Below are 25,844 nucleotides of genomic sequence, written 5' to 3' on the forward strand. Positions count from 1 at the left end.
GTAATGCTGAACATAACAAATACATGGTTAGATAAATAAGAAATAACCAGTTGAAACAAATTACCTGTCATAGGACAGACTAATTACAAAAACATCATCAATTTCGAGATGCTAAAGATGATAGCACAGTACAATAACACAACACCTACTTGTGATTTATACTACATGTAATATGAGCATTCAGATGTCTCACATTAGCAACCAGTGACAATAATATTGTCCATATTAATGGCCACGTGACCTTCACAACAGAATACGTTGTCCTCAGAACAACAGATGCTCACAGTGATCTCGCTGCACGTCCAAATATTGCGCAACACACCGGATCACACAGCTCTGGACCCATTGCAGCAAAGCTGTGTCCACAGTAACAAGAGCAGCATGAACACACGCTACAAATTCTTCCACATTCATCGGTGGAGTAGAGTACATGCTTCTTCAAGTGACCCCACAGGAAGAAATCCAAGGGATTTAGGTCAAGAGAACATGGTGGCCATACAGCTGGACCTCCACATTCGAGCCATTTTCCTGGAAACATTCTGTCCAAATACTGTCGCACATTAATTCCCGAGTGTGGAGGTGCACAAACATGTGGGAACCATATTCTCTGCCAAACATGTAGTGAAGCCTCCTCCAGCGTATCAGGCAGAAAGTTTGAGAGGAATGCACGATTCCTTTGTGCAGTCAACAGGTCAGGCAACATGTAGGGGCCCAAATAGCTGTCGCCCAATATTCCATCCCAGACATTGATACCCATGGTTGCGGGTGACATGCGGGTTAACCTCACACCAGTGGTGGGGATTGTGAATATTGAAGACACCCTCACAAGTGAATGCTTCATCCGACCATATTACGGTGTTCACAAAGTCATCGTTGGCTTCCTGTTGTACGGACCATTCACAGAACTGTGTCTGCTGATGGCAATCTGCAGGTGTTAAAGGAAAGCTTAATAACAGAGGTGCAGCCCATGCTCATGCAGCATGTTAACAACCATGTATTTCGAGACCTGAAGCTGCCTTGCTCTGCTGCTGTGTACTTTGCTGAGGTTTTTGGTGTATGACCTCCAGAATAGCTTCCTCAGTAGCTGGAGTAAGGTGAGTCCATAGACTACCTCTGTCAAGCAAAGGAAAGAACGTAACTCCCGAACGTGCAGCACGAGACCACGAAACATTTTTATCTGGATGGTGTTGACAAGGATATCTAGCAGCATATTCACGAGCGGTGACACCAGCCCAGTTATCAGATCACTGAAGGCCAAAATCATATCCACATATTCATCGTTTGTTATGCCATACCTCTGCCACACTGGTTTAGAGATTTACAGTGAGAAAATTTGATACATTTATGCATGTGCCTGGAGTCTGTCACGGGCGCGTTACTCTGCTTGCAACTAGTCCCTGTCTGGGGGACAGTGCATATAGTATAAAGAAGCAGTCAGTCCTGCGCGCTGTTCCATCGAACGTGCATTACCCCTCTCTGACAGATATTGTTCTGCGTGATTCATACCAACACCACTAATTTTGAAATGTTCGGTTTCGAATTACACTGTTTCCCTAATGGTGATTGACGTGATGTTTCCAAAATCCCATTGATAGAATAAGATTCTATTTGCAAAGCACGTTGCTAGTCCTACTGGTAATGTAAGGCCCTAATGGAATGGAATGGACTTTAACGAGGCAAGAATAATAGTTGGTACTGATCTATGGGACACTGGAGGAGAGTACAAAGGAAACAGTTTTCGCGTCTACTAGATGAAGTGGTGTGAATAAATTCACACCCATGATGTGCAAAGGGGTTCTTTCAAAGCTGACCAGTCTTCCATTTCTACGACTGTAGTATGTAAGTGAAGATGTTTTCTAGAGTACCCACTGCAATCGCTGTTGACGATGAAGATGCCAGATACTCACCACCTGCACTACACTTTAAAAAAACACCCATATGCATCAACCCAGGATGAAACCATTAACCTCCTGCATGCTGACCCCAAACTCTATCCACTGCACCAGGTGTACAAAACAACGAACATGTGCTGACACAGGTAGTGACCATACATGTGGTTACAGTGTTGCCAGATTGCCACTCTAACATCGTTTTCCTGCCGGATGTATTCGCCGGATGAAATTTTGTGAGACATCTTTTATCACTGGCATGTGAGGAGTCGCACTGCAAGGCCCGAGTGTGCGAATTTCCCTTCACCTTGTGTACCTCATATCTTCCATATAAACTTGGTTCTATATTTTTTGTGAAATGACAGTTTTCATATGTACAGTCTCACAATGAATGTTATAATATTGTAAAATTTCTTAAACATCACAGTGACTAACAACTATAGTGACAACAATAAAAAATAAAATGAACGAAAAATAGAGTTGGAAGTTAACACACACACACACACACACACACACACACACACACTCACTCACTCACTCACTCACTCTCACTAAAAATACATAACACACAGCATATGCAAGCACCAAATGTGATTTGTGAGTTACAAACACGAAAAAGGAAAAGAAACATTTTGCACAGAACTCCAACCAGCCAAATTTTCATTGTCTGACAACACTATGAATAATGCTGGTTGAACTTTGTCTCTGCTCCAGCATGAAAACTTCAATAGCCTCACATGTAACAGAAGACAAAACTACCTGTACAAGGGTACATCAAAAACTGATTTTCTTTTCCCCACAAACAAAGGCATATAAACTGAAATTAGGTTTTACTTTGAAATAAGTTTCTGAAATACCTCAATTATTCACACTCACTTTACATGGGACATTTTGACATAACTATCCTGACAGTGTCTATTTCCAGAAGTGTGATAAGTAAAAAACAAAGCATTTTCATGTATTTTAAATTATTATGCATTTATTAAACTTCTTAAAACTTTTATAACAACTTCATAAAATGATTAAAGATCAGTTTTCAACAAAGAAAACAGTTTGTTGGAACACATTTGCCTGTCTCCATTGTATCACAATGGCATCGAGGTACTGTATTTATTGCATATATGGAAGGCTCGATGGTCACAAAATGGCATAGCAGGCCAGCCACATTGAACGAGTGTGATTACACTATGGATTTAACATATATTCACCATTTTCACTCCAACTCCTTCGGTGTACAGCATGCACTAAAAAAATGTCACTGTAATATTAAAACTCTCATTCAATTCAGGATAGATTTATTACTTTCATGAACCAAAGTATTATTATTACCAATATATACAATCATGCACACAACTTATGGATCACATAGACGAACACACAACCTTGCATTCACGCATAACATGGAAGAATATTGCTGTACAGCTTTGTTGCTCAATCTGGAAAGAAGGAGGGGCTGTGCACAGGAAAGAAGTGACAGGAAAAGTAGGCTATGTGATAATGAGAATCACTAAATATATACTATCTGTATCCTGTAATTTTCTTAAAACCATGGCAACAATTCAAATGAAAATAATTCAACATGTGGCTGTTTATTAATGTGACCACTTTCTTAATGAAATCAGCGTGCATTAATTACATAGGCATGCAAAACATTCAATACAAAATATTAGCATCTTTAAGGCAGTCATAGAACACATCATCTAAATACATCATTTATAAGAGAGATTGAGACCAAGAATCCAAATCACATGGCTGCTTGATTTTGCACATCCAACTCTTCACATAACCTCAACTAAACACCACGCGAGTGTACTGGTCTTTGCGCTTCTTCCAAATGCCCATTTTCTCATTAATCTATAAATAACTTAGTTCTCAAATCTAAGTAGTTAACAAGAGCTACTCTTCCCATTAAGGCATTTAATTTGCCACATAGAGAGGTCCACTGAGCTAAGGGGTAGTAGCTTATTCATATTTTGATAAGATGCATCCAACACTTTTGGTGTTTTAATCAGGCAAATCAGTTACAGAACTGTGCTGTTAACTAGAATTTATGCAGTCAGTCTTAATTTCTGCAATGTGTGCAAGAAGCCACAAAGTTAAATTGTTCAACCTAATTTTCTTTCATCTGATTGGTCTACAACATGACTTGATAGAGAAGCAGGAATGGTTACTCCTCACTTTGCAGAGAACATTGAAAATGCTTCACAGGTACCATACCAGCAACTTTTTAATTCCGTGTTGTCATGCCTGTATAGCAAAATAAATAAAATGACATTTTGGGACCCTTTATTAACAATCATCCATTAACACCACTTATATTGGTCCCTCTAATTTCGTTAAGTGGACATTTCAAAATTTTATTTAATGGGACTTCTCCACAACAATTTTAATTTAATGAAGGTAATGAAACAGGGTCCTTTATTTTGTGAATTTCTTTGAGGTGAACTTTCTATAAGCTATTCAAAAATTAGGTAGCCCTCAATACAGACATGACATTTCAAGCACAAGGAAACTCTTAACAAAAAATTTCAGACATACACTGAAGAAAAACAATAACTGCGGCTCATTTACTTGGAACTGTAATTAAAGCACATTTTTACAGTTATGATTTAATTTCAGAGTCTGATTATTTTCAGATAGAAAACATATGTTGTATCCTACTGGACATAACTTGCAGATGGAAAATGTTTACATAGCCACCAAAATGATTTCATTAAATATTTATGTTCAACAACAGTGATAAATATAATTTAAAATTTAAATTAAAATTAAATAACAAAACCTTTGGTTTTTCAGCTAAATTCCCAGCACTAAAGATGTGGAGAAAGTGCCCATTAACAACAATAGGGTGTCCACAGTTTATTGGATATTTCTTGAATGAAAAAACCTGTCCTACTTTCACGTTCACAAAATGTGAAATAATGACTTTAATATTTTATAAATAGCCTGGAATCTGTGATGCTTATTTCCAAGGATAAATCTTTACAATGAATATTAACTATAGCAGATTAACATACTCTTGGATAAAAGTAATACAAAAGCTTTACACTAGTGGCACAGTGCCAGGGATTTTACATGAAACTGAAAAACAAAGGAAAATGAAAGTATAATTATTTTCCATAGGTCTAATAAGATAGATCTGTAACATAATTTGAGGCAATTTGTATATGAATATAAACACTAAATTCGTCACATACTGATAAGAGCTAATAAATAAAGCAGTAACAAACACTTAAAATGGCAGTAACTCCTCAGCATCATACCAATTTTAAACAATTGTGAAGAAAATGAACTTTTTCTAAGAAATGTCAATTTTCATTGTATTGATTTGCACTTTCTATACTTTGTACCTAAAAAGTTATAAATCAAGTCCTGCATTGGTAGATTCATACACAAGCACTGCCAGAATTTCTGAAGCACATCACAAATATTTCGTTCCATACAGAAAATAAAGGAAATTTAACAATAAAATGATGCAGCATAAATTTTTACTGTATAAATATGTTTAACATGTCACATGATACATGACGCAAGTAAAGATAACATTAGCAGATAAACATACAGATCACAAAATTAAATGTAACACCACAGGCTCAAGAAGGAAACATCTACTACAGACTTTCATGAATCTGAGAATTATTAATCAGACCCCTCCTCTTTTTCCAGAGATTTGGATGGATGACTGTATCTCCATCAAGAGGTATAATGCAGAAGTCCACGTAAGAAGGAATAATGGATATCCTGCACTGAATTTCTTTACAATAGGCCAATACAGTAGTTCCCATTGAACATTCTTTTTCATTCTCTGTAATAAATTGGAACTAACAGCACTGGCACTGTGTTACAATTCTTTGTGCTCTGATTGTGAGGGTGGGATAATGGCCAGGCTGGCTTGTGGGTAATCTGAAACAGCAGCACGACCACAGATTCACCGATGAGAAGATACCTTGAGAGGCCTCTTCAACTGGTCAATACCAGCCACATTCAACAGTGTTCAGTATTGCCAATCACAGCACTGGTCCAGTCTTTCTTATAGTAATTCACATACTGACTTCTTTTTTTTATTCAGCTTCTTTTCAGGTGACTTCTTGTTTATTTGCCGCACTAAATCGTAGAAGATCTGAAAAAGACAAACCGATCATTTATTATAAGAGTGGTCTTATTCAGATACTCAATGGACAGAGGGACTACAAAGCTAAATCAACCGGTTTTTTGCAATAAAGTCAAAACATTCAGATAAATTATTTACTTTTACAATTTTCTGATTACTATTAGCAGCAACTAACATTGGGAAAAAACAGACTTTTGAAGTGATCTCAACCATTAGTTTAATAATTAGCAACACTATTTATTTTAATCTCTTCATTACTTCAAGTCTGTCCATTTTTTCTGTTTCCTCACAGGTTCCTAGTGTGGGGGGCCCTCCTTATCCATCAATTTTTATTGCCAGTTTCACAGATCTTGTAATTTCAGACCATGTATACACAATGAATATGAGCTAATGGTGGTCTGATTTTTGTTCTGTACAGTCAGAAACAAAGTTCAGTGACCACTCCATAACAGCAGAAGCGAATGGTGCCAAAGAATAAACCTTTTTAAAAATAAAAATCTTTAACTAATGTTTCTTTAACAGAATTTTGCTTCTGGATTGGAAGTACATAATAGAAAACTTCAAATTTGTGAACAAAGTCTCTCAATTTTAATCATGTAAATTTACATGACACAAGGTTATGCCTACTTATTCATTTGCAAAGATTGTGACCATTTCTGAAGCAAGAAGTGAAGCATCATTACGAACAGAAAATTTATGTAAATGCAGAAAACCAACATTTGAATGAGCACCTGCTTCAGTAACACTAGGATAGCACAGTTAAAAGTTCAGTAAATATGAAAGAATATATAATAGAACCTATTGTTAAATTAATAATTTATGAAAACATATATAACAAGATACACCAAGAAGTTCTCACCACTTGAAAAGTGATTTAAAAGTCTTTGAAAGGAAAGTATTTTTCTTAGATACGTACATCATTTACATTGATTTTGGCTTTGGCAGAAGTTTCCATAAATGCACAGTTGAACTGTCGGGCAAGATTGACACCTTGATCCTTTCCTACGACCCTTTCATCTTCTAAATCACATTTGTTACCCACTAACACCATGGGAACATCATCGGTATCCTGAAAAATAATAATAATAATGCAATTCTAGTAATGACGAAAGAACAAGTATTTGCAGTAATACATTTGGAATGCAACACAGTATGTTGCATTAATCTCTCCAAAAAAAGTTCTCCGCAACGAAAGATAGTACCTTCAATGCTCAGAAACAAGACTAAGAATCTGGATCGAATTACCGAACTTGTTATATATTATTTTCATTACCTACCAAGATTTTAACATAAAAATTGTCTGTATGTCACTGTAGGAAAATTGAAGCTATCATAAATTGAAATCAAGTACAAGTTGCATATGTCTTTTCTTTATACAATTGAACACTGTTTTTAATGCAGTTACTGCTCTGCAATGAATCTGTCTTGCTTTCAGAATTTCTGTACATGAACTTTGCTCCTAGCTTTATGGTACATGCATGTTAAGGAATTTCCACACACTCAAAATATATCTTACAAATACAATAAATGTTTCAGGAAAATTCGACTAACTGGAGAGTACTTGAACTGGATGGATTTACACATTAAATTTTACTCAATTGGACATTAAAACTACATACATACTCTGCAAGCCATTATATTGTTCATGGCAAAAGGTACCTTGTACCACTGCTAGTTATTCCACTAGCAACTGGAGAAAGGGAAAAGTGATTGTCTATACACTTCCATTGTTGTTGTTGTTGTTGTTGTTGTTGTTGTTGTTGTCTTCAGTCCTGAGACTGGTTTGATGCAGCTCTCCATGCTACTCTATCCTGTGCAAGCTTTTTCATCTCCCAGTACCTACTGCAACCTACATCCTTCTGAATCTGCTTAGTGTATTCATCTCTTGGTCTCCCTCTACGATTTTTACCCTCCACGCTGCCCTCCAATACTAAATTGGTGATCCCTTGATGCCTCAGAACATGTCCTACCAACCGATCCCTTCTTATGGTCAAGTTGTGCCACAAACTTCTCTTCTCCCCAATCCTATTCAATACTTCCTCATTAGTTATGTGATCTACCCATCTAATTTTCAGCATTCTTCTGTAGCACCACATTTCTAAAGCTTCTATTCTCTTCTTGTCCAAACTATTTATCGTCCATGTTTCACTTCCATACATGGCTACACTCCATACGAATACTTTCAGAAATGACTTCCTGACACTTAAATCAATACTGGATGTTAACAAATTTCTCTTCTTCAGAAACGCTTTCCTTGCTATTGCCAGCCTACATTTTATATCCTCTCTACTTCGACCATTATCAGTTATTTTGCTCCCCAAATAGCAAAACTCCTTTACTACTTTAAGTGCCTCATTTCCTAATCTAATTCCCTCAGCATCACCCGACTTCATTAGACTACATTCCATTATCCTTGTTTTGCTTTTGTTGATGTTCATCTTATATCCTCCTTTCAAGACACTGTCCATTCCATTCAACTGCTCTTCCAAGTCCTTCGCTGTCTCTGACAGAATTACAATGTCATAGGCGAACCTCAAAGTTTTTATTTCTTCTCCATGAATTTTAATACCTACTCCGAATTTTTCTGTTGTTTCCTTTACTGCTTGCTCAATATACAGATTGAACAACATCGGGGAGAGGCTACAACCCTGTCTCACTCCCTTCCCAACCACTGCTTCCCTTTCATGTCCCTCGACTCATATAACTGCCATCTGGTTTCTGTACAAATTGTAAATAGCCTTTCGCTCCCTGTATTTTACCCCTGCCACCTTTAGAATTTGAAAGAGAGTATTCCAGTCAACATTGTCAAAAGCTTTCTCTAAGTCTACAAATGCTAGAAACGTAGGTTTGCCTTTCCTTAATCTTTCTTCTAAGATAAGTCGTAAGGTCAGTATTGCCTCACGTGTTCCAGTGTTTCTACGGAATCCAAACTGATCTTCACCGAGGTTGGCTTCTACTAGTTTTTCCATTCGTCTGTACGGAATTCGTGTTAGTATTTTGCAGCTGTGACTTATTCAACTGATAGTTCGGTAATTTTCACATCTGTCAACACCTGCTTTCTTTGGGATTGGAATTATTATATTCTTCTTGAAGTCTGAGGGTATTTCGCCTGTTTCATACATCTTGCTCACCAGATGGTAGAGTTTTGTCAGGACTGGCTCTCCCAAGGCCGTCAGTAGTTCCAATGGAATGTTGTCTACTCCGGGGGCCTTGTTTCGACTCAGGTCTTTCAGTGCTCTGTCAAACTCTTCACGCAGTATCACATCTCCCATTTCATCTTCATCTACATCCTCTTCCATTTCCATAATATTGTCCTCAAGTACATCGCCCTTGTATAGACCCTCTATATACTCCTTCCACCTTTCTGCTTTCCCTTCTTTGCTTAGAACTGGGTTTCCATCTGAGCTCTTGATGTTCATACAAGTGGTTCTCTTATCTCCAAAGGTTTCTTTAATTTTCCTGTAGGCAGTATCTATCTTACCCCTAGTGAGATAGCCTCTACATCCTTACATTTGTCCTCTAGCCATCCCTGCTTAGCCATTTTGCACTTCCTGTCGATCTCATTTTTGAGACGTTTGTATTCCTTTTTGCCTGCTTCATTTACTGCATTTTTATATTTTCTCCTTTCATCAATTAAATTCAATATTTCTTCTGTTACCCAAGGATTTCTACTAGCCCTCGTCTTTTTACCTACTTGATCCTCTGCTGCCTTCGCTACTTCATCCCTCAAAGCTACCCATTCTTCTTCTACTGTATTTCTTTCCCCCATTCCTGTCAATTGTTCCCTTATGCTCTCCCTGAAACTCTGTACAACCTCTGGTTCTTTCAGTTTATCCAGGTCCCATCTCCTTAAATTCCCACCTTTTTGCAGTTTCTTCAGTTTTAATCTACAGTTCATAACCAATAGATTGTGGTCAGAGTCCACATCTGCCCCTGGAAATATCTTACAATTTAAAACCTGGTTCCTAAATCTCTGTCTTACCATTATATAATCTATATGATACCTTTTAGTATCTCCAGGGTTCTTCCATGTATACAACCTTCTTTCATGATTCTTAAACCAAGTGTTAGCTATGATTATGTTGTGCTCTGTGCAAAATTCTACCAGGCGGCTTCCTCTTTCATTTCTTAGCCCCAATCCATATTCACCTACTTCCATACCAGCCCTGATTTATCTTAATGTTTTCTTCATGGACCTTACGTGAGATGAATGGTTGTGACAGTAGAATTATTCTGCAGTGTATCTCAAATACCAGTTTTCCAAACTTTCACAATAGTGTTTTGCTAAAAGAACATCTTCCCTCCTGAGATTCCCATTTGAGTTTAAAAACATCCTGTAATACTCGAGTGTTATCGAATATACTGATTATGAATCTAGTAGTGTGCCTCTCAACTGCACAACAGTCTCTGTGTGTTCCTTTCATGGAACTGGACGGGGATTCCAAACACACTAGCTGTACTGAAGAACTTAAGATCAGCTACACTTACCTATCATTCTCCCAATTAATCTCCCCTTCCCAACAAATGACAATGTGTTCTAGTTCCACTTCATGTTGCTTTGCAATGTCCTGCCCAGATTTCTGATCGAAATGACTGTTAAACAGCATATCGCTAATACTGTACTTTAAGATCGTAGGCTTGTTTTTCCAATCATCTGGATTACATTTTTCCCACATTTACAGCACTCTTATCATTCATCCTGTATCCTCCTACAGGCACTAAAAAAGAACACTTTTCCAAACCCTACATTGCCATTAGCAGCCACAGATCACTGTGTATCGTATTTTTCAGGTTGCTTATATACATGTACGTACCATGTGAGATCATATCACATTACCCACAGTTTATGGCAACACTTTAACATAGGGTTCTGATTCATTTGCCATCCATGGTTAGGTCACACTGTCAGCAGCCTAGCTTTGTTCACTTCAGTCTGGCACTGTGAGGTCTGGATTCACAAGCTGCAGAATCCAACATCTGGTGACAATTTCACTGCACCTAGCTTACATGTCTCATTACTCTACATTGAAAATTGCGTAATTACAATGCAATATAAGCAGTGCACACACAAAATGTATGCAACAAGGGGCATAAAATAAAAACATTCAGGAGTAACGTCCAAATGGAAGACATGCCAGAAAGATCTCAAAAAACGCACAATTCGTGCAAATAAACATGTTATCACTGAAGCCATATTGTGAGCCTATGGGAGGGCGAATCATCCTTCTCATGATATACGCAGTATGCTGGACAAAAATGTGTCAGTTATGTACCCACTCATTATTCTGACTCCTGATTGCAGCAACCTAAATATTTATCAATCTGTTTCTTGGAAGATCGATTCCCAGCATGGGTAACATTCGCCAGGTTCCCCTTATATATAATTGTTGGGCAGCCAACCTCAGGTGTTTTAAGTGAAGTTTCAACAGCAGATGGACAGAGGAAGGAGGGGAGGGGAGGGAGCTCAAGTTGGCTCTAAGGAAAAAAAATGGAAAGAAAATTTGGGTTTTATGTCCTATTATTGTCATTAGATTGAGGGTAGGTGACAATGGAACACGGCTGGGGAAGTAAATTACATGTGCCCCAGAGGAAAACCTACTGTCATTCACCCGGACTGATTTTGGGAAGGAATCTGAGTGGTGTGCTGCAGGTCTGAATCACAATTATCTCAAATTCAAGTCCAGTGCATTAATCACTGTGTCACTCGTTATATAATTGTTTAGAAATAATGATATTGCTTCTTATTAGCGATAGTCATTTGCAAGTAGTGGCAACCGGGAGAGAGGCATTTCTAAGGACTGACTGAGCATCATTGTGTAGTGGGACTTAGGCTCTAATGGGTGTACACCTCTTATGTTTGTTGGAAGAACAACAAATAATGTATCATGTGTGTGTATCATTTAATCCATCCTACAACAAATAAAATGATGGAGGGGGTCTCTTCCATTGTAGAACAATGCCACACCACCATTAAAAAAGAAAGAAAAAAGAGAAGAAGAGCTATATTGAAAGTGATGTGTCTTTGGTTTTGTGGATAGTGCATTCCTGCTCATTGAGTAAGCCCCTGACCTAGGTGCTTGCCCGCCAATGGCATTTTTCAAATTCTGTTTTGTTTCAGAAATATGAAATAGCACATTTTGGTGGGCCACCCTGTGGCATTTAAACCATTACACAAAATGTTTCTACAATCTACATTCATTTCCTTATATATAATTATAAACAAAAACTGTATATACACAGTAATGAACCATTTTTCCCCCCTTGCAGTAAGTTTTAACAAAAAACAGGGAAGTTGCATTAATGGTTTATCAGCTTATGATGAGAATACTAATATGTAATCAGTATTGTCTGAAACTTTGTAGTCTTACCGATTCGCAGATTAAAACTATGCAAAATACTGTCAGTGAAGCTACTACCGTATTTACTCGAATCTAAGCCGCACTTTTTTCCAGGTTTTGTAATCCAAAAACCCACCTGCGGCTTAGAATCGAGTGCAAAATAAGCGGAAGTTCTGAAAAATGTTGGTAGGTGCCGCCACAACTAAATTCTGCCGTCGAATTATGTAGTGCTACACAGGCATGCTTTGCAGGCACAAAGATAAATACTGGCAACAAAACCTCTGAATCAGTAAATTAAAAGAATAAAACAAAAAAGGCGGAAGACGAGCTTTTTTCTTCGCCTCGAGTTTCGACCACTGCATTTTCATACATTATCCAACGAAGTAAATACAAATTCCGTATTGTTCATCTTCGAATGTAGCAGCATTTCAACGTACTACGAAAATCCGACGGCGACTGGCAAGACTGTTTGGGATGTTTGTCAATATGGCCAACTCTACATTCTGAATTTTTTCCTACCTGTGACAAGAGATATTGCTAATAAGAACTTTTATGAATTGTGAATCACATGCAGTATTCTCTTCACCACAAGAATAATACGAATATAAACATTTTGGCATGTATTCTTTCATGTTTGCTGCTATCTCATTTAAATCCTATCTTCCTAATAAACTGCGAAACTAGAGTGAGAAAACAGCAAACGCGGAAGAATATACATATCATGTCATGTTTATATTCATATTATTCTTATGCCTAATAGTGATACAGTCAGAAATGAAGCACGGCAATTGACAAGATTTTTAAATCTAAGATGACTAATTTCTGTGCAGAATGTAATGTACTACAGAGGCGCCTGTAAAGATTTTCAAATGGAGAAAAATTTTCACTAAACTCTCGTTAAGAACATCATCTATCATACGCAGTCTATTATTTGCTTCTTGGTGATCATTATCAAAGAAAGCAGCAGTGAAAGTAACAACCAATAGCAGTCTCTTGCCATTGTTTCGCTAATGAGACGATTCCTCTTCTTTATTGTAAGCAGTGTTAGCGCGCATAAAAGCAAGTCATGCCGCAAGCGGCGACAGGCCGTAAACACTCATTATCAGAATGCAACAAACAATGCACAACACAGTACAGTAATGAATTTTCAGCTTAGAGTGACGTAAACACCAATAACAAAGAACGGAACTTATCAGACCAAAGAAAAATAAGCAATCAATTCAAACCAGACGAAGCAAGTGAAAAAGGAATGGTAACCGTATAAATATGGACAGAGCATAGCAATGGCTACATGGAAAAGCTTAACTGCTAAGCTTAAGACTCGAACGAAACTACTGTAGCTGTATCGTCATTCATTTGACCTAAATTGTCTCTCATATTACAATGGACCAACTTTGTTTCTATTTGGGGGTGCGGCCTATAACTTTTCTCTCCCCTTGAATTTCGAGTCTCAAATGTCAGGTACGGCTTAGATTCGAGTAAATACGGTATCCTCACAGATCCTGAAGCTGAAGAGGTCCCTATCATACCCCATATACCAATGATCTCACTCATTTTAAGCGGCTTAAATTCCAAATCAAGGTAACAAAAAACATGGCCCCAAATCAGAAGGAAGAGGAGGGGGTGGAGAGGAGATAGATAGGGTGGGGAGGAGGGGCGGCACAGAGTCTGGGCAGCAAAGGTTTCAGTCCTGTGGGGAAGTACAACTAGCCTACAATTAACTTTTGATGTTAGAGATTTAGTTTTAAGCATCAATGAATCACATGCACAGTACTAGGGACAAAAGGCAAGGCAGCAAGGGCTGCAGGCAACGGGTAGAGAGGGTAGTTAACAATACAGGGCAAGTCAAAAACAACCTTACAACTTTGGAATGATGCAGAAATTTATTGAGATAACATACAGAATTGGCAGATGTTTCATTTTGTAGTAAACAACGTCAAGTTTGACATAAAAGTGTCAAGTGTCATTTTTGGTTCAACGTGACTACCATTTGTAATGCAGCACACATCCTGCTGGTTGTCAATTTCTTCCCACACTTGTCGCAGCAAATTGGACACAACTTATGCAACTGCAGAATAGATTCAATTTTTCAGGTTGGCTTAATCATTTGGGAGGGGGGGGGGGGGGGGGAGAACATACAAACGGTCTGTAATGAAACCTCTGACACACAAATCCAGTGGTTTCAAGTCTGGGACAATCAGACCTTCACGGCCAATTCACCGACCTGGGAAGTGATTATCAATGAACCCCCCCCCCCCCCCCCAATTTCTGTGAGAAAATGAGGTGATGCACCACCTTCTTGGTAGTAAACCATCCCATCTGTGTCATCTACATCAATCTGTGGAACAGTTGTGGAGTTCATTTCATGAAACACAGTGAGCACAACCCGCACCAGTGAAAGTAACATTTTAACTGTGTACTATGTTGGCATTCTTGGTGGCAGAATGGGGTACTGATGCACTATGTGAATCAAACTTTATGTTGTTTGCTACAAAAGGCACACCTACCAATTCTGTAAGTTATCTAAATGAATTTATTTATCATTTCATGAGTGTAAAAGTCCTTTTTGATTCACCCTGTTTGTTGAATTCCAAGACCACAACTTAAATAATATTTAAGAAAAACTGTTTTGCCTAAACTTTCAGGACAACAACTGTGAAAATCCAGTTAATGTACAATAATACTAAACTAATTCCCTTCACAACAAAACGGAAAAAAACAAGCTCTAGTGGTAACGTACTTTAAAGCCCACAACAGAACAAGCACAGTAACCAAATATACGAAGGCGCTCGTACTAATAACTAAGGACCTGAAAAATTCGCATTTTTTGATAAATGTAAATATAGATTTGAATTCTGCCTCAAAATTTGTAAATGCAAAATTATTTGATGGACTATGATCTCTCAAAGTTCAATCTCGAGACAATCAGTATAAGAACATAATGGAACGTAGAACTCACATCATGAAGCCTAGCATCTAAAAGAGCCCCTCACATGCTTAGTATTTACTGGGCAACAGTAATGAGTCAATATGTTACATGAAAATGTAAGGCCAGAAATGGCACACACTTATTCTGCAATAGTTGTGCCCAAGGTGTCAGCACTCTGCCCTTGTAGCAAATATGTCGTGGCTCTACTATGCATGTATTGCAATTGAAATCGCTATGTACTCCAAAAATGGAAAGCAAGAGGAAGCAGCAAGGGGGAAAAGGTGGCTTGGAAGGTGTTCGGCACATGACCATACTAATCAGCAAAGAGAATTTGCAGCAGAGCCAGAAGACTATATGATTTTTTTTAAATCGTGAACAAGGAATCTTTAAAAAAAAAAAAAAATAATTGTGAACCTCATTACACATTGCGTACACAGGAATGATACTGTTCATATACTCATCGGATTTCACTTTCTATCATGCTGGAAGCAATCTATAAAACTGGAAAGATTAAGATGTATTAGTGTTGTAGAGGATCAACACATAAAACTTATGTATTTCTGCAATAGATAATTCAAGTTCCTGAAATGAACACATTAGCAGTAGCAGTGTCATTTCCCCGTACTTCCATACTTTTGTCAACTGTCTGTACAGCTAATCACCGAATAAATATTAAATATGTAGTCAGACTACTCTTCTGAATCACTTCAACAAATATTTCATCTATTTTCCACAATGGATTCGTATGAATATGATGTCACTATCAGTAAAGAAGAACACAAGCAAAGGCCATTTTGGGAAAAAAAAACTGTTGAAGTTTTTTCAAAAGCAAACACTCCAGTCAAAAAGTTCACCATCACCAGTTTGTTTCTGACAGAGTCAATTTCAAAGCTCTAAGGCTTCATCTGAAGGCACATAATGTGACAACTTTTTAAATTTTTACACCTACTCACTTTAAAAAAGCAAATTTTTCCAAAAAATATATGTGAATTTCACCAAAAATAGATGCAAATTTTGAGTTGCCTACTAGCAAATATCTAAGTCTGCTATAAACCAATGGGAATAGTACCAGTTTTCTATAAATACCTTTAGTTTCACCTGTAACTAATGAAGTGTCTTCCAAAATGAACGTTTGAAGAAAACGTGGGCTACGTTAACATTTAAAAAAATATGATGGTAAATAAATTACACATTTTCCAGGAGCTAACGCTAACTACCAACTTCCACAAGAGAGAACCTACATTCACTCAGTATCGGCAGCCTCAGTTTATTTGTATTCCTTGGGTAATATTCAATGCTAACAAGTGATGGGTTGCACATAAACATTATTAGACTATACTCCAATAACAGCCAGAATGAACACAAACTTAGCACGTGTGGTCAGTAGCTTTAGGATATCCACTTTCAATATTTGGTATTGCTTCAATCAACACCAACCTGGAAGTTAAGTCAAGAGGAAATCATTAATGGTAGTAGCACGAAGTTTCTTTCAATGGTTTTGCAAATCCAAAGGACTCTTCTAAACCATCTGTTTAATTTTAACACGGCAAAGGTCTCCGGCAGTAAAAAATGTGAAGTTAAACACATCATTTGAGAAACATTTTAGTGCTAAAAAAAAAAAAAAAAAAAAAAAAAAAAAAAAAAAAACACACAAACAAACTTTCAGCATTCTATCTTCATGGCTGAAGCCATTGAGAAATTCTTTTAAATCTGGGCGCCGAAAGAAATTCTAATCACTAAAATTGGTCCTGAAAGAGGAGAGGTGGACACATTCATTGTGTTCACCTGACAACCAATGTCACAATTTAAAATCCAAATATCTCTGAACCTATTTTCGCTCTCTCCTTCCCTTGCATTCCTGCTGAATGTTTGAGTGTGCATTTATGGACAAATGATTTGGAAGTATGTTATTTATCTTTCTAATAACCCCTATTCCCATCAGCCCCAACAGAACCAAAATATGACACTTTTCTAATGAGCATGATGTGACTGGAGTGATATGACTGCCAATCTTTTTTTGTGACCATGACTTACAGGCAAGTATTTCACCGATTCTGCAAGTTCAGGATGTGCACTGCCAATGCGAATACACCCTTTCATTTGAACTATATACCACGATTCATAAATGTACCACATTCAGTAGCATGTCTGAAGAGCAAGAATGGTTGTACTCATACCAGTCACATATTTTTAAGGATTGTGAAAATTATCGAATTATGAAGACATTTTGTTTTTAATCAAGCTTGTGCAATAATTATAAAATATGGCAGAAATAAACAACATATCTTTTAATATTTTGTCCAAACGGACAGCAGCAGATACAAAAAGATAAATTTTAGATACTACGCAACTGTGAATACATTTCCTGTGGATAAATTTTCACGACGGGCTGCATCAACCCTTTATTGCATAATATGCTACGTAAGGCGAAACACATACTAGGTGTAGTCAGTCACAGACCTCATTACCACCTACAAAAATTGTGTCAATCTTATCTGTAGGAACATGTCTGCAATAATGGCACACTACAGTCATCACTGGAGAAGAAGAAAAAAAGGGCACTTCCTACCTTCATTTCAATAATAGGCTGCTCCTTTTAGTTTTTATTCCTGAAAGAATTTTGCACAGTACTGTGGGGTGGGGATTCAAAGTGTACCAGCACTGCCGCGAAATACAACATTAATTACCTAATTATTTCTTGGAGATGAAAATTACAACGTTAAGACTAACTCTGGTATATCCATGAACAGTATTAACAGTGTGTTTGGGTGTATTTGGAATAATGTGAAAACAATCCAATGGTGATATTTGTAATTACATTTTATCATATTGATGAAGATGCAAACTAGTAACCCCTATGAATTTCAGCATATCAGCTGCAGATGGCATCTCGTATTATGAAGCACACCACGGACCAGTGGTGACAAGCAATTTAAAGAAGTACTAGATCATCATACAACAAATAATAAACTATCACAAAAATTAAATAAACATCATCATGTGTAGATTTCCATATTTAACACGATTCAGTTCTAAAAATGGCTCTTACAATTGTGAAATCTTGCTTTTTTTGTTTTGGTTATGGGGCGCAAAACTGCTATGGTCATTAGCGCCCGGTCTGTAACTTAGGAAACGGTAAAAAACGAAAATGGAAACCAGCAGCAATGGGAACGAAACTCAAAAAATTGGAGAAACTAAAAGCAGAAGGAAAGCTTAAAAATCCACTACAGAAAGGGGTTGGTTGTCCCCAAAAAGAGCTTCAAATGACTGACGTCATCTCACTGGCACTAATAAACTCGAGAACGCGATCGGCCGAGCGCGTGTCATCTGCTAAAATGGACGATATATCAGGCGACAGCTATAGACGGGCACGTAATGGAGTACAATAGGGGCACTCAATTAAAAGGTGTCTTACCATCCACAGCTGAGAGCAGTGGGGACAGAGTGGGGAAGGATCGCCGCTTAAAAGATGTCTATGGCTAAAAAGACAGTGCCCTATCCGGAGTCTACTTAAAATTACCTCCTCCCGACGACGCGTTCAGGAGGAAGAGGTCCAAGCACAGGGAAGAGCTTTCACGTCCCGCAATTTATTATGGGGAAGTGTCGACCAATGTGCGTGCCATAAAAGAACAACACGACGACATAAAACACTCCATAGATCGGGAAGGGAATCGATCGAATAGCTGGCCGAAGAAGAGAGACTGCAGCAATGGCCGCTATATCGGCCGCCTCATTTCCACAGATACAAACGTGTCCTGGGAGCCAGAGGAACGCCACCGAGACGCCCCCCAAGTGGAGCAAGCGCAGGCAGTCCTGAATCCGGTGGACCAGAGGGTGGACAGGGTAGAGAGCTTGGAGACTGAGGAGAGAGCCGAGAGAATCGGAACAGATAACATACTGTATCCGCTGATGGCGGCGGATGTATTGGACAGCCTGGAGAACAGCGTGAAGCTCCGCAGTATAAACCGAACACTGGTCGGGAAGCCAAAATCGATTTGGGGTGTCGCCAACAATATAGGCACTCCCTACACCTAACGATGTTTTCAAGCCATCAGTGTAAATAAGAGTGGCTTCCTTCATTTGTGCACATAGAGCAGCAAATGCCCGATGCTAAACAAGTGAAGAGGTACCATCCTTGGGAAATTGACGAAGGTCACGGAACAGGCAGGTCCGGGGATGGAGCCAAGGCGGTGCTGTACCCCAAGTTGTCAAGAAGGTTTTAGGAAAGCGGAAAGAAAGAGAATGGAGCAGTTGACAAAAGACTCCTGGTGGGAGTAGGGAGGAAGGGCGGCCTGCATACCCTACAGCAAAGGAGGCGTCGAAAAAAATGTCATGGGCCGGATTAGCAGGCATGGAAGACAGATGGCTAGCATAACGACTTGGAAGGAATGCTCGCCGATTGGACAGCGGAGGTTCAGCAGTCTCAGCATAAAGGCTTTCCACAGGGCTGGTGTAAAAAGCTCCAGACACTAAACGCAATCCACGGTGGTGGATAGAGTCGAGACGCCGAAGAGTAGACGGCCGAGCAGAGGAGTAAACTATGCTTCCATAGTCCAATTTCGAGCGCACTAAGGTGCGATAGAGGCGGAGAAGGACCACTCGGTCCGCTCCCCAGGAGGTACCATTCAGGACACTGAGGGTGTTGAGGGATCGCAGACAGCGAGCCGAAAGATAGGAAACGTGCGAGGACCAGCACAGTTTTCTGTCAAACATAGGACCCAAGAATTTAGCGACATCCGAAAACAGAAGGTTGACAGGTCCTAGATGTAAGGAGGGTGGAAGAAACTCCGTACGATGCCAAAAATTAACACAAACGGTCTTACTGGGAGACAAGCAGAAGCCTGTTTCGATGCTCCAAGAGTGGAGGCGATCAAGACAGCCTTGAAGACATCGTTCAAGAAGGCTGGTCCATTGAGAGCTGTAGTAGATCGCAAAATCGTCCACAAAGAGGGAGCCTGAGACATCGGGAAGGAGACAGTCCATAATTGGATTTATGGCAATGGCAAACAGTACAACACTTAGCACGGAGCCCTGGGGTACCCCATTTTCTTGGGAGAAAGTACGGGAGAGAGTAGTGTTCACCCGCACTCGAAATGTGCGCTCTGCCATAAATTCGCGAAGAAATAGTGGCAGCCGACCTCTAAAGCACCAAGAGAACAGTGTGCGGAGGATTCCTGTCCTCCAACAGGTATCGTATGCTCTCTCCAGATCAAAAAATATTGCTACTGTTTGGCGTTTCCAGAGAAAATTGTTCAAGATATACGTGGAGAGAGCAACAAGATGGTCAACTGCAGAATGATGCTTTCGGAAACCGCATTGGGCAGGTGTTAAAAGACTGCGGGACTCCAGCCACCAAGCTAAACGGAAATTCACCATATGCTCCAAAACCTTACATACACTACTCGTGAGAGAAATGGGGCGATAGCTACAGGGGAGATGTTTGTCCTTTCCAGGTTTCGGAACAGGAACGACGATAGCTTCCCGCCATCATCTGGGAAAAGTACTGTCGGTCAAAATTCGATTATAAAGGTGAAGGAGGTAACGCAGACTATGGGGTGATAAATGCTGCAACATTTGGATGTGGATACCATCCGGTCCTGGGGCGGAGGAGTGAGAAGGAGAGAGTGCATGTTGGAGTTTCCGCATGGAGAAAACAGTATTATAGCTTTCGCGATTTTGAGAGGAGAAAGCAAGAGGTTGCACTTCCGCTGCACGTTTCTTCGGGAGAAACGGTGGCGGGTAAATTAAAGAGCTCGAAATCTCAGCAAAGTGTTGACCCAATGAGTTAGAAATTGCGACTGGGTCCACTAACGTATCATGCGCAACAGTGAGCCTAGAGACCGGGGAGAAACTAGGCGCGCCAGATAACTGTCGAATCCGACTCCAAACTTCCGAGGAGGGAGTGAAGGTGTTAAATGAGCTAATAAAGAATTTCCAGCTTGCCTTCTTGCTATCGCGGATGACGCGACGGCATCGCGCACGGGACTGCTTATAGCGGATACAGTTGGCCAAAGTAGGATGGTAGCGGAAAACGCGAAGAGCACGTCGCCGCTCACGTATTGCGTCACAGCATGTCTTGTTCCACCAACGAACTGGGGGGTGCTGGGGCAATTCGGAGGTGCGTGGTATTGAACGTTCCGCAGCTGTAAGAATAACGTCTGTAATATGAGTGACCTCATCGTTGACGCTAGGAAAGTGACGGTCAGCGAATGTCGCTAGAGATGAAAAAAGTGTCCAATCGGCTTGGGCAACCTTCCAGCGTCTCTGACGCATATATGGCAGTTGTGGCTGCAATCTAAGGACACATGGAAGTGGTCACTCAAGTGTGTATCAGCAAGGGCGAACCATTCAAAGCGCCGAGCTAGCGGAACAGTACCGACCGAAAGGTCCAATTGAGAGAAATTTGTCGTGGAGGCAGACAAAAATGTAGGGACCCCAGTGTTAAGGCAAACTAGATCTGCTTGGTGGAAGACATCTAACAATAGTGAGCCACGCGACATGGATGTCGAGATCCCCAAAGCGGGTGGTGGGCATTGAAGTCCCCAACCAGCAAATAGGGGGGTGGAAGCCGACCAAGAAGATGAAGGAGATCAGCTCGTGCCATTGATGTGGATGATGGAATGTATACAGTACAAAGAGAGAAGGTGTATCCAGAAAGGGAAATACGAATAGCAACTGCTTGGAAGGAACTGTTTAAGGGGATTGGGTGATAATGGAGAGTATTATGGAGAAGAATCACGAGTCCTCCATGTGCTGGAGTGCCTTCAACAGAGGGGAGATCAAATCGGACTGACTGAAAATGGGGGAAGACAAAGCAGTCGTGGGGACGCAGCTTTGTTTTCTGAAGACAGAAGATGACCGGCGAGTAGGATCGTAGGAGGATCGTCAATTCATCCCGATTGGCTCGAATGTCGCAGATATTCCAATGGATAATGGACATAGGGTGGAAAGAAAATGGAGGAATGTGACCAAGGTTGCCGTCAACTCAACGACTGCTCAGAGCTTGCGACCGAAAGCGTGGAACGGCACTCAGCCGAAAGCAAAAGATCCTGATCCATAGCTTGTTCAGGAGCAGCTCCTGCCACCAGCGATCGGCTGCCAGCAGTGCGCCTCGGCGACACAGAAGACGGCCGAGGGCGGTTACCGCCAGGTGGTGCTGTAGATGAGACACGCCGTGGCGGAGGAGAGGAACTGGGTTTCTTATTAGCTTTCTTGGAAACATGATGTTTAGATGAAGGAGGGACCGATGGTTGTGAAGTTTGGGTACGTAAAAAATCTTCACGAGTATGCTCTTTTTTGGAAGTCCGGGTGTCTGACTTTTGGGATCGAGATTTAACAGAAACCAATGAAGGGTGAGCCATAGATTGAGCAGGCGAATGTGGGGAGGTTGAACGGGCGATCTTTGCACTGGCCGATCTGACGACCGTGTCACTAAAGGTGAGATCACAAGTCTGCGTGGCCGCCTCCTTTGTTGGCTGAGGAGAGGCAAGGACAGTGCTGTATTTTCCTGTCTGAGGCACAGTGGGCTTTCGACTTGCGAATAATTTTCGAGCAGCAAAGGTCGACACCTTTTCCTTCACTCTGATTTACTGAATGAGCTTTTCGTCTTTAAAAATGGGGCAATCTCGAGAGGAAGCACCCATACAGTTGATGCAACGAGGGGATGGAGGTGGAAAAGCACCCTCATGGGCATCCTTGTCACACGTAACATTTGGCCGGGTTGGAACAGGACTCGCTGGTGTGATTGAACCGCTGGCACCAATAGCAACGCGTAGGGTTTTGGACGTAGGGGCGAACGGAAATTATTTCATAGCCCGCTTTTATTTTCGATGGGAGTTGAACTCTGTCAAATGTCAATAAGACAGTACGGGTTGGAACAATGTTCGTGTCAACCCTTTTCATAACTCTATGAACAGCCGTTACGCCCTGGTGAGACAGGTAGTGCTGAATTTCCTCGTCAGACAATCCGTCGAGGGAGCGTGTATAAACGACTCCATGTGAGGAATTTAAAGTGTGATGCGCTTCAACCCGGACAGGGAAAGTGTGGAGCAGTGAAGTACGCTGAAATTTTTGTGCCTGGAGGGCACTGACTGTTTCTAACAACAAGGTGCCATTCCGTAATCTGGAACAAGACTTTACAGGACCTGCAACTGCGTCGACACCCTTCTGAATAATGAAAGGTTTGACCGTGGAGAAGTCGTGACCTTCGTCAGACCGAGAAACAACAAGGAACTGTGGCAATGATGGAAGAACTGTCTGTGGCTGAGACTCAGTGAACTTACGCTTGTGAGCAGACATAGTGGAAGATGAGGAAACCATTGCGGAAGAATCCCCCATGATTACCGGCATCTCCGATGGCGCGCTCCTCCCTTGTGGGGGCCCTCTCTGAGGGCACTCCCGCCTTAGGCGATTGTTCACACCTCAGGTCACACCTCCCGACAAACGGACGGAGGGACCAATCGGCACTTTCGGAAGGTATCAGCTCAGGTAATCACCCCTCCCTGGGCCTGGCCGTTACCAGGGGGTACGTACGTGTCCTACCTGTCTACCCGGGGTGGGGAATTACGCGTTACCCTGTCACCGGCTACGCATGGAAATGCGTGGGTCAGCCTTCAGACACGCACAGGGAGGAAAAAGAGAAAGGGAAAGGAAAGAAGAGCGGTCTCAAACGCCGCAGCGGAGAAAAGGGCAAAGAGAAGAGGTAAGGAAAAGAGAAGGACAGAGGAAGGATGAAGACTTGCAAGCGGAGAAAGCAAAGAATTTGTTACAGTTTCGAGCGTCCGTCTCCGGACGTAGGCACAAACCATACTCCCAGAGGGGGAGAAAGGGAAGGAAAGAGCCAGAGGTGAGGGGGGGGCGAAGATGGGGAATGATGCGGAAAAGGAAGGTATGCAAGCCCGGAAAGGAACTAGGGCCACATTAGCTCGGGGTGCCGTGCTCGCTACGCACGTATCCACAAAAGAGTTGTGGACCCCCTGGGGGGTGAAATCTTGCTGTAACCAGGTGTTTTGTACGGAAGTGGAATGATGAAGGGCACATCAACTAAAATTGTGTGCCAATATTTTGAACCAGAGTCCGAATTCATCTTTATTCATACATACTCCACAAATCATAGTGCAGTGAAGAGTACCATGCAACACTACTAGTCACCTTATTTCCTGTTCCAGCCACAAATAACACAAGCGAAAAATGATTGACTGTAAGTCTCTAGTTTTTCTTATTTATATTCATGGTCCTTACACAAAATGTTAGTTCACAACAGCAGATTCATTCTGCAGTCGGCCTCAAATGCTGGTTCTCTAAATTTCCTCAACAGTGCTTTGCGAAAAGACTTTCCCTCCGGTGATTCATATTCGAGTTCATAAAGGACCTCTGTAAAAAAGCACGTGAATGCTAATCAAATCTCATGGTGTCAAATTTAGTAGCACACATCTTAACTTCTAAGTCGCCCTCTAATTCGAGCTGGTGGGGGATCGCAAGAACACAAGCAGTACTTGAGAACAGTTCACACTAGTGTTCTGGATGCCATCTCCTTTATAAATGAGCTACACATTTCCCAATAAAACGGAGTTGACCTCTCACCTTTCCTGCTGGCTAAGTGATGTGTATGTTGCATTTCATGTACTACTTAGCAATGTTACACCCAGATATTATTTTGATATTATTTTAGAGTGTGTGTGTGTGTGTGTGTGTGTGTGTGTGTGTCTCCATCCAGCAGCACACTACTAATGCTGTATTTTTATGTAACAAGATAGCTTTTCCTACTCACCTGCATTAACTTACTTTTTTTATATATATTTTGAGCTAGCTGCTATTCACATTCAAGTTACCTTCCCATATACCTCAGCATGATCAGCAAATAGCGTTAAACTACTGCTCACCCTGTCCATCAGACCATATATATAGTAAAAGTGATCCTGTCACCCTTTCCTGGGACAGTTATGACAGTACCATTGTTTCTGATGAATAGTTGCCACAAGGACAATGTTCTGGGATCCATTACTTACAAAGTCTTCGAGCCACTCGCACATCTGGGAACCTAACCATATGCTCAGACCTTCATCTACATTCTCAACAGTGGAACACCATTTTGTATCCCTTCTGGAAATCTAGGAATGTGGAATTTGCCTGTTGCCCTTCACCCATGGTTCGCAGGATATCTTATGGAGGGAAAAGTAGCAAGCTGACTTTCACATGAGCGATATTTTCTGGCTATTGACCCACATGTACGTACCCTCATCCACTAACCTAAACATTCAACTGGTGTCAATACCCTAATCAGCTAAATAGCTAAACTATTAATCCATCTTTCACAGTGTCAAACACGTTTTAGAACTTTTTCTAGGAACCGCCTTACTTCACACAACAACGTAGTAAACTGATGCAAAAGAGATTAGTCTTAAAATTTACCTTGTGTCAGGTGAAACCACAACTGGGAAATTCTACTAAGTCTTCTGAACCAACTGGATTAAGATGTACAACCAGAGCCACTTGAGGAGTTAAGGACATATGTAAGTGAAGCAGGGACTAGTGAGGAATCATTCTTGTGATGATGTAGACTGCAAATGGGGAAATCC

At 40.6% G+C, this 25,844-nt stretch overlaps 1 protein-coding gene across 3 annotated transcripts in view; it reads right to left on the reverse strand.

Annotated features, from left to right (window-relative positions):
* Positions 1–3,167: 3,167 nt before the first annotated feature.
* LOC126248547 (ras-related protein Rap1) overlaps positions 3,168–25,844 on the reverse strand; it is a 64,963-nt gene continuing 42,286 nt past the window's right edge. For all 3 annotated transcript variants that reach the window (XM_049949611.1, XM_049949612.1, XM_049949613.1), the window contains 2 exons: positions 6,917–7,069; positions 3,168–6,009 (listed from right to left, as the gene is read on the reverse strand). In XM_049949611.1, the coding sequence (XP_049805568.1) occupies positions 5,920–6,009; positions 6,917–7,069 (243 nt within the window). In that variant the 3' untranslated portion in view covers positions 3,168–5,919. The remainder of the gene's footprint in view (positions 6,010–6,916; positions 7,070–25,844) is intronic.

The sequence above is a fragment of the Schistocerca nitens genome, chromosome 3 (genome assembly GCF_023898315.1).
Source record: "Schistocerca nitens isolate TAMUIC-IGC-003100 chromosome 3, iqSchNite1.1, whole genome shotgun sequence".
NCBI lineage: Eukaryota > Metazoa > Arthropoda > Insecta > Orthoptera > Acrididae > Schistocerca > Schistocerca nitens.